Source organism: Rhipicephalus sanguineus, chromosome 1 (genome assembly GCF_013339695.2).
Source record: "Rhipicephalus sanguineus isolate Rsan-2018 chromosome 1, BIME_Rsan_1.4, whole genome shotgun sequence".
Lineage (NCBI taxonomy): Eukaryota > Metazoa > Arthropoda > Arachnida > Ixodida > Ixodidae > Rhipicephalus > Rhipicephalus sanguineus.
In genome coordinates, this window is record NC_051176.1 from 299,985,117 (window position 1) to 300,000,156 (window position 15,040).

A 15,040-nucleotide genomic window follows, 5' to 3' on the forward strand; every position below is an offset into this window, starting at 1 on the left:
CAATCGTCTGCCGGTAAAAATAGATTGTGCTGTGTTCCAGAGAGCGCATGACAAGTTTCGGTAACTAATTAAGGTCTCTTCGATATGGCTGCCCTTTCCGCACGAGTTTCGTTCCAGTACTGCGCAAGTGCAATATAATTCAGAGTCAGTTCGGAAGGTTCAAGTGTTGTGCCTCATGCACTGGCGCTGCAGGTTAAGGTATTTCGAAAATGAGTGGGGAAATGCAGGCCTTGTTGTCCAACACCTTTGACGCACGGTCTCCACGGTGGCTCGGTGGTTACGCGTGGTTACGCGTGGTCTCCACGGTGGCTCGGTGGTATCGCGGCTGCGGCGACCGCAGCCGCGATCCAGCCCGCGTCTTTCCCCGTGTACTGTGCGATGCTAGTGCACGATTAAGGAAAACCAGGTGGTCGAAGTTATCCGGAGCCCTGCGCTACAGCGTACCTCATATATATATATCATGTCGCTTTGGGACGTTAAACACATAAACCAACCAGCCAACCTTTTACGCATCGTGTAGTGAAACCTGCAATGGTGACAGTATGTCCTAGGGCGCGTATGTCGTCGCTATATAATAATAATAATAATAATAATAATAATAATAATAATAATAATAATAATAATAATAATAATAATAATAATAATAATAATAATAATAATAATAATAGGGTCTTCCAGGTCAAACGTCCCAGACATTGCGCTCGACCCTCTCAGATATTGTTTTAAAAAATTGTGGGCCATCATTTTAGCGCACTATTTGCTATCCTACAGTATTTTTGCAAGAACATTTTTTTTTTTCTGTCCTTACGAGTGACTAGCGTATTGCCGAGGTGGGCGTAACATAGGCTGCTGAAAATATCCCTCAAAAATACAATAATAAATGGAGTGCCTTACGTCTCTGCTGGTTACTAGAAAAGGAAGGGCGCTTTCTTATTCGCTCCCACTGGCGTCCGTTACTTTTGGCGTTTTTCACTGATCGATATGGAGGGAGTTCGCGCGTTCCGCTGGTCGTTTCAGAGCAACTCGCTCCGCGCCGGATTGCTCTCACTTGCTCCGCCGCCAAGTCGCGGATTCGGGCGGAGATAAGACGAACAGCATACTTCACTTTCGCCATTCTGCTAGCAACCTTGGTCGAGCTTTTCAGCGGCAACCGAGGTTGCCATGGAAACGTACACAGCGGAAGCATGAATAGTTTCCGGAACCGGATAACGTGACGTGTGCATAAAAACCTCCGGTGTAACCTCACGCGAAACATTCCCGTGTTCCGCTGGTAGATTTGGCTTCGTGCAATCCGAGTGCTCGCTTCAGGATTTCGGCGGCCGCTTCAAATCTCACAGTGAAAAACGCAAAAAAAAAAGCTCGCAATATGCTTTGTCGTGGAGCAATACGGCAATTATGCGCGCATTTTGACAATCTTTGAGAAATTTTTCGAAGTTTATGTACACAATATAATTGCATCAAATGACTGGATAGTTGTCAGTAAACGTGTAAAAAAAGTATCGAGGTCGATTACCGTGTAGTTTTGAAGACAAGGTGCAAACAAAGAAAAAAAATGTGTTAAATGACTGATATTGAGACACATGCAGATTGGTGATGCGTTCTAAGTAAAAATGCCTGCTTACACTCATTTGGAAGGGTAAACAAAGGAGAATCGTTTGTGAAAAGTTTATTGGGAGTGATTTTTGTTCTCAGCGAGAACAAAATTTTGACGTCGCGCATCCGCCGCGTCCCTGCAGACACTGGCCGGTAAGTGCGCTTCACTGCGCCGCTCACCTCCAACGGGAGGATGTGGCGGCCACGCGATTGGTCGCATGCTGCTTTGCGTTTTTTCACGTTCTCACACGCATTCGCCAGCTTTCCGCAGTGCTGCCGACCGCGATTTGGATGGTTCGTTTAGAGATATGCTGTTATAGTTTAATAAAAGTACCTATACACTGGGGATATAGTTCTCGTTCTTTCTTTTTAATTTGGAGCTAGCTAAAGCATGACTCTCGCTAATCGTGCCTAGGAGCTGACTGCTGCTTCTGTATATTACGCTCAGCTCTTCAGCAGAGGTGAAAATTTTCCGGGCATCGCGTTCCCGACAGATCGAGCCGCTCGTCGTCTTTCAGCCGCATCCCTTGAAAGGACATAACATATGCATTGCGTATGTTGATAATAATAATAATATCAGCAGGTTTAACGTCCCAAAACCACGATATGATTATGAGAGACGCCGTAGTGGAGGGCTCCGGAAATTTCGACCACCTGTGGTTCTTTAACGTGCACCTAAATCTAAGTACACGGGCCTCAAACATTTTCGCCTCCATCGAAAATGCAGCCGCCGCGGCCGGGATTCGATCCCGCGACCTTCGGATCAGCAGTCGAGCGCCATAACCACTAGACCACCGCGGCGGGGCATTTGGTATGTTGAGTGAACTGCTTCCTTGTCATACTTTTCACGGAGAGCGTGTACAAACGAAAGTGTAAACGGTAAATATCTAAAAGGACGGTGCCGCTTTGCGATTACTGAACTGAAGTCATCGCATGCAGCGTGGATGGCGAGAGAGCGGGAAACCACGTGGGGATAACTCTTCGACCTCTCAGGAAGCTTCTAGCTTGAAACGGGGGCCAGAGGCTTATCCGAGGATGGCCCATTTGATGGAAGAATATGTCGAAGTGGGCGCGCCTGTGCTGCTGCACCTGATGCTTCCACCTGAGGAGGTGAGCAGGCCCGTAGCCAGGGGGGGGGGGGGGCGACATTTTGGTAAAGTAGGTATTCTTACCAAAAATAAATAATGAAAATAGGTGTTTTTCTCAAATAGTCAAGGTTTTCAGCAAGTGCCCCCCCCCCCCCCCCCAAAAAAAAAGGGACCGAACCTGCGACCTTCGAATAACGCGTCCGATGCTCTAGAGCATCGGACGCGTTATTCGAAGGTCGCAGGTTCGGTCCCTGCCCGCGGCAAGCTATCTTTTCGTCCGCTTTTCTTTCTTCACAATTACCTTACATTTACTACTAAAACATCCCCTATACTTTCCTTGGCATTATTGTCTGTTAGTTCTCATTAATATTCCTAGTGTTTGTTACGTACTTTTATTATACTATAAAAGTATATTTCTAAACGAACCATCTGAAGCGCTGTTGGCAGCGCTGTGGGAAGCAGGCGAATGCGTGTCAAAACTTGAAGAAACGCAAAGCAGCATACGATCTTACTACCTGCGTGGTCGCCTCATGTTTCCATTGCCCCAAGGAAGTGCGCGGCGCAGTGAAGCGTGCATACGGGCCGGTGCCCAGGGACGCGGCGGATGCTCACCATAAAACATGTTTTTCTCGCTTAAAACAAACATCACTCCGATTAAACTTTCTCAAGTCAATCTCCTTTGTTTACCCTTCCAAATTAGTGCAAGCATACATTTTCACTTGGATCGCGTCACCAATCTGCATGAGCATGAACATCAGTCACTTGACACTGTATTCTATGTTTGCGCCTCCTTCGAAACTAATCGGTCATCGACCTCCATACTTTTTTGACACATTTAATGATAACTATTTAGCCATGTGATATAATTAGATTGTGTTTATGGACTTTGCAAATTAAAAAAAAATTCAAAAAGGGCGAAGAATTGCCGTTTTGCTTCACCACATAGCATATCGCGAGTCAAAGTAATGGACGCCAATGGGAGAGAATAAGACAGCGCCATTCCTTTTGTAGCAACCAGTCGAGATGTAAGGCACTCCGTTTAGTATATTTTGTGTTTTTGAGGGATTTCTTCAGCAGCTACGTGCTTCGCCCACCTCGGCAATATTCAGATCGCCCGTAAAGACAGAAAAAAAATATTATTGCGAAAGAGTGCAAATTGCGCTAAAATGATTGCCCGCAATTTTTTAGAACAGAAACTCAGAGGGTCGAGCGCAATGTCTAGGACGTTTGGCATGAAATTCAATAATAATGTGCACGCCAGAGCTCGAAACGCAACATACAGGTTGACATTGACGCGCCGAAAATTAAGCCAATACATTTGTTCACTGAATATACCAAATCAGCTCTGTGGAAGCCCGCCGAACTGATTTACCCTCTTTTGGAGAGTCACCGGAGAGCCTCTCCAGGAGAGAGTTAATGTGTATGTGTATCTTTAAGGGGAGTCATATCTGTGGCAAGTGAGGACTCTCCAAAAAGAGTAACAGGTAACCTTTCTTTATTAGAGTAGTGCAGGCTTGTCGGGAGAATATTATCAGCAGATGTGCATGTAGCAAAAGGAGGGCTACTTTTCGTTACCGCTAGTAGTCGATATCCGGATAGTGCCACATCGTGAGAACAGAACAATGGGCGCTGATCCTGGTTTTGCACCATTCCAAGAAAAACACTTGCGACGGAAAGCAATTTAAAGCTGTCACAAGACATTACTAACGTCTGCTCAAAGCTATTCAGAAATCGAACTTGTAAAAAAAAAATCAATTAATTACGGGGTCTTGAGCGGCAACATCACGATGCAATTATATGACATCACGTCAGGGGAATAGCCAAGGGAGGGGGGGGGGGGTCAAATCCCCCCCCCCCGAAAATTTTCAATTTTGCTTGCGTATATATACACGCACACAAAACGCACGCACGAACATACATAATGGGTGATTGAACACCCCCCCCCCCCCCCCAGCGAAAAAAATTTCTGGCTACGCCCCTGCATCACGTAGTGGGGTAATCCGGGTTAATAGGTAGTTTTAGAATAAGGTACGGGGAGATAGCGTTCGTTGGGTACGATACACTATTTTCTTCACGTAACGTGGGCACCATAGGCGTGCGCAGGGTTCTCCATTAGGGGGGGCCAAGTCTCATTAAAAAGATACAAGCTCCGCCATGGATTCAAAAATGAAAATAAAGCGAAGAAGGGCTTCTCACAACGGCCTGCCATAGGTCTCCGGCTTTCCGAGGGTAAAGGTGGGAAGTAAACAGTAGGAAAACAGTAAACATCGTGGGTCCTCGGTCACCATTATCGTCGAAAAGATAACTTGCCACCGGCAGGGACCGAACCTGCGACCTTCGAATAACGCGTCCGATGCTCTACCACTGAGCTACGGCGGCGGTAATCTCCCCGTCCACTTTATAGGGTATATATGTGGATTAAACTTAGGAGTGTTAGTCAGCGCCAATCGCAGCCATGGCGGCGAGTGTGGAACACTCTTTTTTCTGCCTCTTTGGCGTCACGTAGCACGTGACACCTAGCACGTATAAAGTGGACGGGGAGATGACCGCCGCCGTAGCTCAGTGGTAGAGCACCGGACGCGTTATTCGAAGGTCGCAGGTTCGATCCCTGCCGGCGGCAAGTTATCTTTCCGACCAGTTTACTTTCTTCACATTTATGTTCTAATTACTACAAATAACACCCCTATACTTTCCTTGGCATTGCTGTCTGTTAGTTCTCATTACTAATTTATACCGAGGTTCTTTAACATGAGTCGAACGCACGATATATTACGCGAGTTTTTGCATTTCACCCCAATCTAAATGCAGCCGCCGCGGCCGGTATTTGATAGCGTGCCCGTGCCACCGAACTTCTACGTAACGTTGTAATTACAGCTACAATATTGTTTGTAATCAAAGCGGGATCTGTAAGTTACGTGCGCACAGCCACTCGTGTTACACCATGTCGTTTGCTACCGAGACTTGCACGACGCCTGCCCTTTCAAGGTATACACAGAGTGTGCAGTAGAATCGAACTCGCACAAAAACTTCCCTTGCATGAAATGAAATAAAAGAGCCGAGCATTTGGTTAAGGCGATGCACAGAAAAAAAAAAAAAAGAGGCCAGGAATGTTGCACTTCTTGAACTAGTGCAGAAGGTGCAGACAAATCGAGGTACTTCTTGATTAAGGCAATGTGGCCGAAATGTGAAAAGATACTTCGAAATCCGTGGTGTCACACTGACGTATTGGCGTTGGCGTTTCGGCGCGAAATTAAAGAAAGAGTACTGTGCCCTTCACTTTATCTTCTAAAATGAAACAATAACAATACACTTACTGAAGAATAATACATCAGTCTAAACAACGGTGTAAGAACGTGGTCCCTATAAGAGTCCCTATTTAGGGTCCCTATAAGACTCCATTTCAACTTGAGACATATACCGACAGAGCAAGGACGCGGTACGCGAGAGAGAGAACATTGCAAATGAGATGTTGATGGGAAGCGTGTAAAGATTATTTGTATTTTTTTTTTTTTGGCTCCGCTGGCTACACCAAGCACTGGATATATTCTAGTGCATCTTATAACTCTACTAAGGAAGCTCTACATCGGATTAACCTTCAAAGATGAGTCGGGAAAGTTTGTATTCTTTCACCACACATGTTTAACTTATACACGGAATATGTACAATGTTCGGCACTTGACACACAGTACTCGCAGCGCGTGGCTGCTGGCGGTGAGGGTTACGGTGAGGGCGAGAGCGTTCGTGATGCATGGTGACTACATCCGGTAGACAGCCGTTCAGCCTGTGGTTTTTGGTGGCGCCGGCGGAGTGCTGCTTGCCATGGCTTTGAAACACTGCGCTCACGTTACAGTGTTCTAGCTCACGTGCCGCGCCCTGCGAAGCGGTCGGAGCTGGATAGGCGTGCGTTACGAGGGGTTGCAGCGCTCCGCCGGCGCCACCGTGAATAATAATAATAATAATAATAATAATAATAATAATAATAATAATAATAATAATAATAATAATATAATAATAATAATAATATCTGGGGTTTAACGTCCCAAAACCACGATATGATTATGAGGGACGCCGTAGTGAAGGGCTCCGGAAATTTCGACCACCTGGGGTCCTTTAGCGTGCACCTAAATCTAAGTACACAGGCCACAAACATTTTCGCCTCTATCGACAATACAGCCGCGAGGCCGGGATTCGATCCCGCGACCTTCGGGAACCACAGAACGAACGTCTGTTTACCGGATGCAGTCACCGTGCGTGATGGCTTCTCTCGCCCTCACCGTCACCCTCGCCGCCAGCAGCCATGCGCTCCGAGTATCGTGTTTCAGTCGCCGAGCTATGTACTCAAAAACTGCGACCTCGAAAACTGTTATATAGGAAATAAAATTGGGGGAACAAATGTAACCAACTTAGAATATGCAGGCGATAACACATTAATAGCAGGAAGCACACGAGACTTAAAAACATTATACTAAAGGCAAAACAAGAAAGCGACAAGGCTGGTCTTTTTGTAAACGCAAAAAAAAAAAATAATAACACTGAAGTTATGACAACAGGTGAAGCGTAGAGCGTCCAGCAGGGGCGTAGCCAAGGGGGGGGGGGGGTTCAACCCCCCCCCGAAATTTTTCAGTTTTGCTTGCGTATATATACACGCACACATACAAACGTACGCACGAACATACACAAAGTATGGTTTAACCCCCCCTCCCGAAAAAAATTTCTGGCTACGCCCCTGGCGTCCAGGTAAATAACGACGTATTATATGTCGTAGAACACTACGATCCAGAATATACTAGGATGGCAGCTCTACAAAACAAATACAGGCTCGAGGAATAACATTAGGAAAGAGAGAACTTTCAAAGATTATGAAAAACAAAGACTAAATGATAAACATCCTATCTATCCCGTGGGCGCGAGTCATGAACCTTGCGCAAATATGAAATGCTAGAATCTTTCGAGCTGGTGAAGAATTCGAAGAATCTCATGGCCTGCCAGACTAACACATGTACTGTTCAGAAGAGAGGTCCAACGTGTATGTTCTTTCGAAGCAAACGTAATGAAACTATGAAGCTTTATTTTCCATGGTCATGTCATGCGAGCCAATGAAGAGAAAATTAATGTTAGTGAAAGTGGAAGGTAAGAGAAAACCAGGTCGCCCATGCACAAGATGGTATTTTGGGGGCCACAGAGAAACATCTGGATGAGCTTAAAGAACTTGTATTGTGTAGTTCTTTCTAGTGTTCATATACTCATGCATGGTGTCAACGGGAATCACCAGCAACTCAATGTTACTTAACAAGCCTGGTTGCTACTGGCGTATGTGTGTGTGCGCGTGTGTGTAGATATGTGTAGATAAGGAAGGTAAACGTACGTACGGCTAAAATCAGTCAGGTTGCATCATGCGGTGAACAGCATAAGTTCGCATGCGCATACCTGACTCGTAATTACGAGTCCAGGTGGGGTGAAAACGTCTACAACCTTCGTCTTAAACGATCACTGCTTACAAGTCTAGCTAAGCCGAGGTCTGCGTGTGTGCCAATAACGTAGCCGTAATGGGCAAATATGCAATGAGCACTGCATCCAGGTATCTACATAGTTTTTTTTATGGGTATCCACAAGGGGTGTAACGTGAAAATACCTTGAAACGCTCGCAATTTGCGCCTGCTGGTCTCCAGCGGTTGTGCAACGGTCGTACACATGTAAGTAGCACTGCACTAATTCATTTGAGGAGCGTATAAACGAAAAGTGGAAAAAAAAAGGAAGTGTTTTCGCGACACTCCTGGTATATAAACTTCTGAGTGTTCGTTACATTCACAAGCCAATGCGTTGAAACTCTTGTTGGCAGGGTGACTCCGGAGGCCCCCTGATGGTGCAAGTGGAAAACTACGATGCGATCTGCGGAATCGTGTCTTTCGGAAAGAAATGTGCCCTCAAGGACGTGTACGGCGTTTATACGCGGGTCGGCCTCTTCGTTCCCTGGCTGTACGCGAATACTCGAGACGCCAAGTGCAAGCCGTACGTCAGCGACGGAGAAAACTACCCCGACCTCAACGATGGCACCACCAAGCCTGCTCTGCCGGAGCCGGTCCCTGACAACCACATCTAGACCGCGTCTCACAGCGTCTCGTATAAGCGATTTGCAGAGTTTACTTGAAAAGTGCGTTTATGGTAAGTGTCCTGGCACTCATATGTGCAGCAGCTTTTCTCTTGCACTGCACAACTACAGTACAGCTGTAGCTTGTTGCGAAAAACAAAAACAAAAAAAAAACAGTGGAGTGAGCGTAGTGGTACCCTAAAAAATGCTGTGGAATTATACCTCTGCGCGAAGTTTGAGCGCTCAAGGCACTGCATAAGACGCACTTTTCAGGATAAATACGGCAGCTTTTGCAAAGCCCGTGCACGTATGAGAAGCTGCTCTTGGGGGTTCACTCACACCTGCGGTTTAAAACGTGTGGTTCAGCCCGAGTGGCGCGGACACACCGTAACAAATGGACGTGCAGCTTGCGTGTCCTCTTTCGGCTAGTGAGAACGCCGCTTTGAGTGTCCCCCTTCCCTTTCCAAGGTAAATTCTGGTGATGTGTCTGGATATGTTTACGAACGCGGCAGCTTGATTTGTTTAGGGAGGCGATTATGACCACAGCAATGTGCACAAGCGCATGAACATTTTCTTTACCAGCGTAAACGTTATTGAGTGCACACCAAGCTTACGACAGAAGCTTATTGGTATTTCCAATACAGCCAATCAATGACGACGCGTGCCGAAACAGGAAAGAACAAAATTTTCCAGTGCGATTGCGCTAATTCACTTTTTAGTGCAGCCGGAACATGTAGCTGCGTGCCGAGAACGCAGCAGACGCCACGCACTCCGAGGTTCTCTTGCCAAAGCTTTTGCAAAGAATTGCGAGAGAAAGCAGTGAAGCTGTTGGCTTCACCATCGTTGCCAGCGTTAGAATGGCTTCGTTTTCGCCCTCAACTGGCGGCGAATGTGGCACGTTGGCGCCCCGTCCAATTGCCGAACGGTCTCTCCCGCGTTTAAAAAGTTTCAACAACGCGTCCGAATGACAAGGCAGAACCGATGTCGCTCAAAATTAATGCGTGCCAAAGATAACGGTGATAATGTGTAAGAGAAACTCGTTCTTTTAATACACATCTCACATCTAGTCAACTAAATGGCCCCGGCTGTATTCCACAGCGACCGGTACGGGGCAGTCGTTGAGGGCTGGTGCATGCTTACGCGACACCGAATGCTCCTTGCAAAATACCTATTTACTCCACTACAAATGTTCGAGTTTTCTTATATTGTTGTACCTTATAAATGCATGACGATTTACTCGAGAACCATTTGCTACTGTCGTGAAACACAAATGTATATGTCAAAATATAGTGAGCATCGAATTAAGAAAAAAATGAAACATACTTTTATTCTCTTCTCTATCCCTCTCCAGCTGAACAAAGAGTGTGCAGAATGTTTTTTTTTTTTTTTTTTAGGCGCATGACAACCTTGCGAATAGTTTAGAAGCGTGTAGGACGTGATTATTGTGAAAAGGAAATGGACAGGATTTTGTGGAACTGGCTGTGCAATGCCCGCGAAATCGCGAGCGAATTTTCAACTTGCAAAGGGCACACAAATACACCGGCTTTCTCCTCAATTGATGTGGTGCGCTTAAACTGACCGATTTTCGCCGCACGACCTCACTCCGTGCTCTGGATATCGCGGCTGTTCCTTTGCCGTGCAGCTGCAATAAAATCGGGCTGCTCCTGGCACACCCAAGATAGGCGGAAGCGCGAATGAGTGCGCCAGCATGCACCCGGCATCGTGTGCTAACAGGAGCAACTGAGGAAATGGGCCAATATAGGCGCACGCATACGCCGTGCCTTGAAATAGCAGCTTTAGGATCTAGGCTAGCACCGCGGTGACAGAGTATTTGCCGGTGTTACAGAGCAACACATACCGTTTAGATCTCAAGCACAAATATGTCAGTTGTGCCGTTCAGTAAACATAGAACTAATCGCCAACACATGGGACGAAGAAAGAATTTCCCGACGCGAAAACTGTAATGACGTAACACCGGGAATAGGGGTGCTATCTTGGAGACTTGTGCCGCCTTATTTGGTTGAGCTCCACATAACTCGGACCTCGTTTTTTTGTTTGTCGAGCCGGCAACAATGACTATAGCAGATACCCAGGTGGTAACTCGGCAGTCCGTGCTGCCTTGCTATATAACACTCGTCGAGAACCGGGGCATTACGATTATTCAGGACATTATTTTCTTGTCACGCCATTTCATATGCGACCAAATAACCCTGAGGCTAATACTGCAGTAAATTCTCAATATACCCAGTGCCCGCCTCGTCGCCGTTCACCTTGGAATAGTACTGAGGCACGAAGGACGCGAAATGTACAATAAGATTAAAAATATATCTTGAGAACTCCGTGCAGTGTAGCGAAGTCTAGGGCTCGTGTGATCCATCCAGTACCAACAGCCGGTAGCACGTTCCAAGAAAGAAAAAGAAAAAAAAAGGAAAGAAAGAGGATTATTCGTTTACTGTGCGCCACCGATCCCCCCGTGAAGCTTTCGCTCAGTAGAGAGGACAGTGGAGGCGAGCATTTGCAGACCTCTAGCCTGATTGGCGACCACAAGTGACCCGTAGATTTATTTACACTGCAGGTGATGTGGAGTGGCTGTTTGCTGCAAAGCAAGTACTGCATACCACGGCTACTCGCTCAAAATATACAATAGTAAACACTCTACAAGAACCGCTGAGCAGCTACACAAGTGCGGGACTGTTGCAATGCGAGTGTGTGGCACAGCTAAATAGTGCACGTTCTGAAGACTATGCCGAGTTGAATTGTGATCGTGTAGCGCAATACCACAACGTGGACGCGAGAAAGAACGACATGAGTGCCACGTGTCTGTCGTTCCATCTAGTGTCCCGGTCTTTTGTGCTGCAAGGAACAAAAAAAAAAAAAAAAAAAAAAACTACGAGGGAGCGTACGCGATTCCACCAGCCTCGGCAAGCCAACCTCCTCTGACGACGCCCACCCCACACTCCGGGGCCCACAGTTTAAGAAACTATAAGCCAGGGCCCATGTGTGCGGTGCCTCTTGGGAAGGTTGAAAGCCGGCCAAATCTACCGATTGCCTTTCACGTCACTAGGGCTTATTTCTGCCACAAATTTTTTGACTTGGCTTCAAGATTGCCACGTGATGCTCCCTCCTAGTCTTTTTACTTCCGCTATGGTTGTAATACTGGACACTATAGGGCTGCCACTGGAAGCGCTGGAGCCGCTGTCATTTTGATGCAGTAAGTTGGACCACGTGACACCGCCTAGCAACGCTCGCACGACTTGTGACAGAGGAGGCACTGCTTGTGAGCAGTTTTCTCGCGTGATTCAAGCGCCATACTTTTGAATTTTTGCCCAGGAGCTTTCGTCCCAAGCTCCGAAGCTCTTAGGTGTGCAGCCGATACCCGAACGCGCACTTGTTTTGACCGGTTCGTGTAGTTGTAAAAAGAAAGAAAAAAAAAAAACACTGAGATGAGCTAGAAATATAACTGCCTTAAGTTTTATTTCACCTACTTTAACACATTGTTGCAGCTCCATGGTTCCTGTTTTAATACTCGCCATCCAAAAACAGAAAACTGCACTGAATCTAATTTTCTGCGTGACTATGTGCTGAGAAACGTCAATAATGCACGATTTCCCGCCGCAATATTTTGGGAGTGATCAATTTGCGACTAAGAATTAAATAGGAAAACACTGGAAGCTTACGCAACAAATTTGACTATGCAGGTATGAAACCTATAAAATTAAGAGGCAAATATATCGTGCCCTGAGCGAAGCAAAGTAACGAATCAGCGAAGACTCTACTGGCAATATGCACTTGAATGTTGAGTGGATACTTTATCATGCTAGCTAAACGCTGAACCAAATACGTTGCGATACTGCCCGCAAGTACTTGCCACAGCGACAGTTGCGTGATTCCTTCCTGTACGGTACAAAACTAAAATAGCTCAAACAAATTCTCAAGCTTGAAATCGGCGAGGGAAATGATTACACCAAATAAAGGATGAGTGCTGTGGTATGAACAAATCACTCGTTCCGCGTCTTTCGATCTTCTCGCACTGCCGTCGTTTTCTGTGAAGATTTGAAGTATCAAGCTATTCCCGCATTTTAATTTGTCATTGTTGTAGGTGAAGTTGAGTAGAAAAGCCACCGGATCGCTCAGCGAACGCTCGCATTCTGGAGAAAAACATAGCACGTCTTCCATCAGTTCCCGCTTGCAGCAGTTTGATATGAAAGCGCAAAACGAAGATTAACCGCAAGATTCGATCACAGCGTGTAAAAGAACATAATCAAACACTTCCTCCCGTATGAACAATCTATAACAGGCCGCGATTCCGCGCCCGTACGTTGCCAAGCGATGCTGCGGACGCCGCTGTAGCAGACACTCCACACGTGATCCAACCTACTACGTCACTTGGGCGCTGACGGTAGCACCCTGTTAGAGTTACCGTACATGCTCCCATAGCATGTACAGTAACTCTCAGGGGCGTAGCCAGGGGGGGGGGGGTTGAAACCCCCCCGACATTTTTCGATTTCCCCGGAAAAAGATTTCTGGCTACGCTTCTGGTAACTCTACAAGGTGTACTCGCCCTAATTGCTAACAAGCCCACACAGTGAGCCCACGGCCAGCCTAGTCGACCGTGTCTTCAATAAACTATCTTTGGTAATCGAAAATGGCCAAAGACCTGCAACTACCATGTAGTGTCATGTGATGTTTACATCTCCTGTTACTGTTACACTGAAAGGCTCATTAATGGTCAATTATAGATTCCAAAATTGTTGCAGTTATTTGTGTTGTACATTACTAGTGTGAAGTGTGCCTAGGAATGTAGTGACATGGAGAAGTCCTCATTTAACATTGTTGACACTGTCAAATTACACCTGGTGTGACAAACTAATTTCAGAGCATGCAAAACCCATGCAGAGAGTCTATCAAGTGCTGTCACGTGCAAATTCTATGCAATGTAACCACAGAAGGGCCAGTAAAATAAGAGTTATACAGGATAAACGAACGACTAGCTCACTTTTTCGTTCAGTGCCACATGTGTGCTTACCATATTGATTTTAAGCAACCATCAATTTCTGCAGATTAACAGTTAAGTCCTTGCTATTCCCTTAAAGACAAATAATGAAACTCTTATTTTACTGGTACTAACACAGTCTTCATGTTAGATCATTTATGAATTCCACGAGAAAAAAAAGCTATGTTTTTGTCATGCCAAAGAATTTACTGTCCCAAAACAAAATGTGCTATAAGAGTTATAGACAGTACACCTGCTCCTGTACTTAAGTGTATTAGTCCCCTACAGATTAGCACCAAATGTAACTGCACTGAAGAAGTAGCTGTAAAATATGTGGACAATAAATATATTTTTGTTTGTTAAAATAGCATTGATTATTAAGCATCAAAAATACTTTGTTTTAAATACGAACAGCACTGTGAAGTAAAAAGCTCACTTGCTGCTTATTGGCAAACAAAAAAAAGATGCCCCATACATTTGGGCCAGCAGACCAAGTAAGATTAATTGTTGGGGTTTAACGTACCAAAACCACGATATGATTATGAGGGACGTCGTAGTGGAGGGCTCCAGAAATTTCGACCACCTGGGGTTCTTATTGTACACCTAAATATAAGTACACGGGCCTCAAGCATTTTCGCCTCCATCGAAAATGCGGCCAGGATTCGATCCCACGACCTTCAGCCAAGTAAGATGGACTGATTTATCAAGCACTTGTAATAATATATCGGGCTACACCACAACAGCAGACTTAATCAAACAATTGGACACATACAATAAGGGCAATAAAAATGTTGAAACACATTTCCCACAATTATCACCAATGGTTTTTAGTTATCGTCAAGTTTAAGAAGGAAAGAAATTTTAAATGTACATCATGCGGGCAAGTATAACATATTAGGGCAGAAGATTTTGCTTGTTTTCTTGATAAGAGCTTAAATTTTGCTGCCCAGAATATTTTCTTCCCTTAATTGCTAGCTCAGTGTGCCTCTGTTCAGACTGAACAGAACACGTGCCTAGTGAATGAAGAGCGTGATGAACCATTTAGTCTTTCAGTGCATCAGGCTGATGACAGCTACAGCCTTTAAGACAACAGGCACCAAAATTTTTATTTCTCATGTACCAATAATGATGTGTGATGTGTGTTCCCCATCAGGGGGGGGGGGGGGGCAAAGGTTCATTGCAGCCCCCCCCCCTACTAAGTCAGTGCATGGGGCAGATTTTGCGCACCCCCCCCCCCCCTCTTAGGTGACAAGAAGGGTCAATCAACGGGGAAGATTT

The 15,040-nt window shown here is 45.7% G+C and overlaps 1 protein-coding gene and 2 non-coding genes across 3 annotated transcripts in view; 2 read left to right on the top strand and 1 right to left on the bottom strand.

The window, feature by feature from the left end:
- Window positions 1-13,238, top strand: part of LOC119379359 (coagulation factor IX-like) — a 91,929-nt gene extending 78,691 nt beyond the window's left edge. Inside the window, exon 7 of the mRNA XM_037648667.2 lies at window positions 8,521-13,238. Within this exon, the coding sequence (XP_037504595.1) occupies window positions 8,521-8,781 (261 nt within the window). The 3' untranslated portion in view covers window positions 8,782-13,238. The remainder of the gene's footprint in view (window positions 1-8,520) is intronic.
- Window positions 2,322-2,394, bottom strand: Trnas-gcu (transfer RNA serine (anticodon GCU)). Its single transcript has one exon. It is a non-coding gene; the product is annotated as a tRNA-Ser (tRNA).
- Window positions 5,230-5,301, top strand: Trnat-cgu (transfer RNA threonine (anticodon CGU)). Its single transcript has one exon. It is a non-coding gene; the product is annotated as a tRNA-Thr (tRNA).
- Window positions 13,239-15,040: the final 1,802 nt, after the last annotated feature.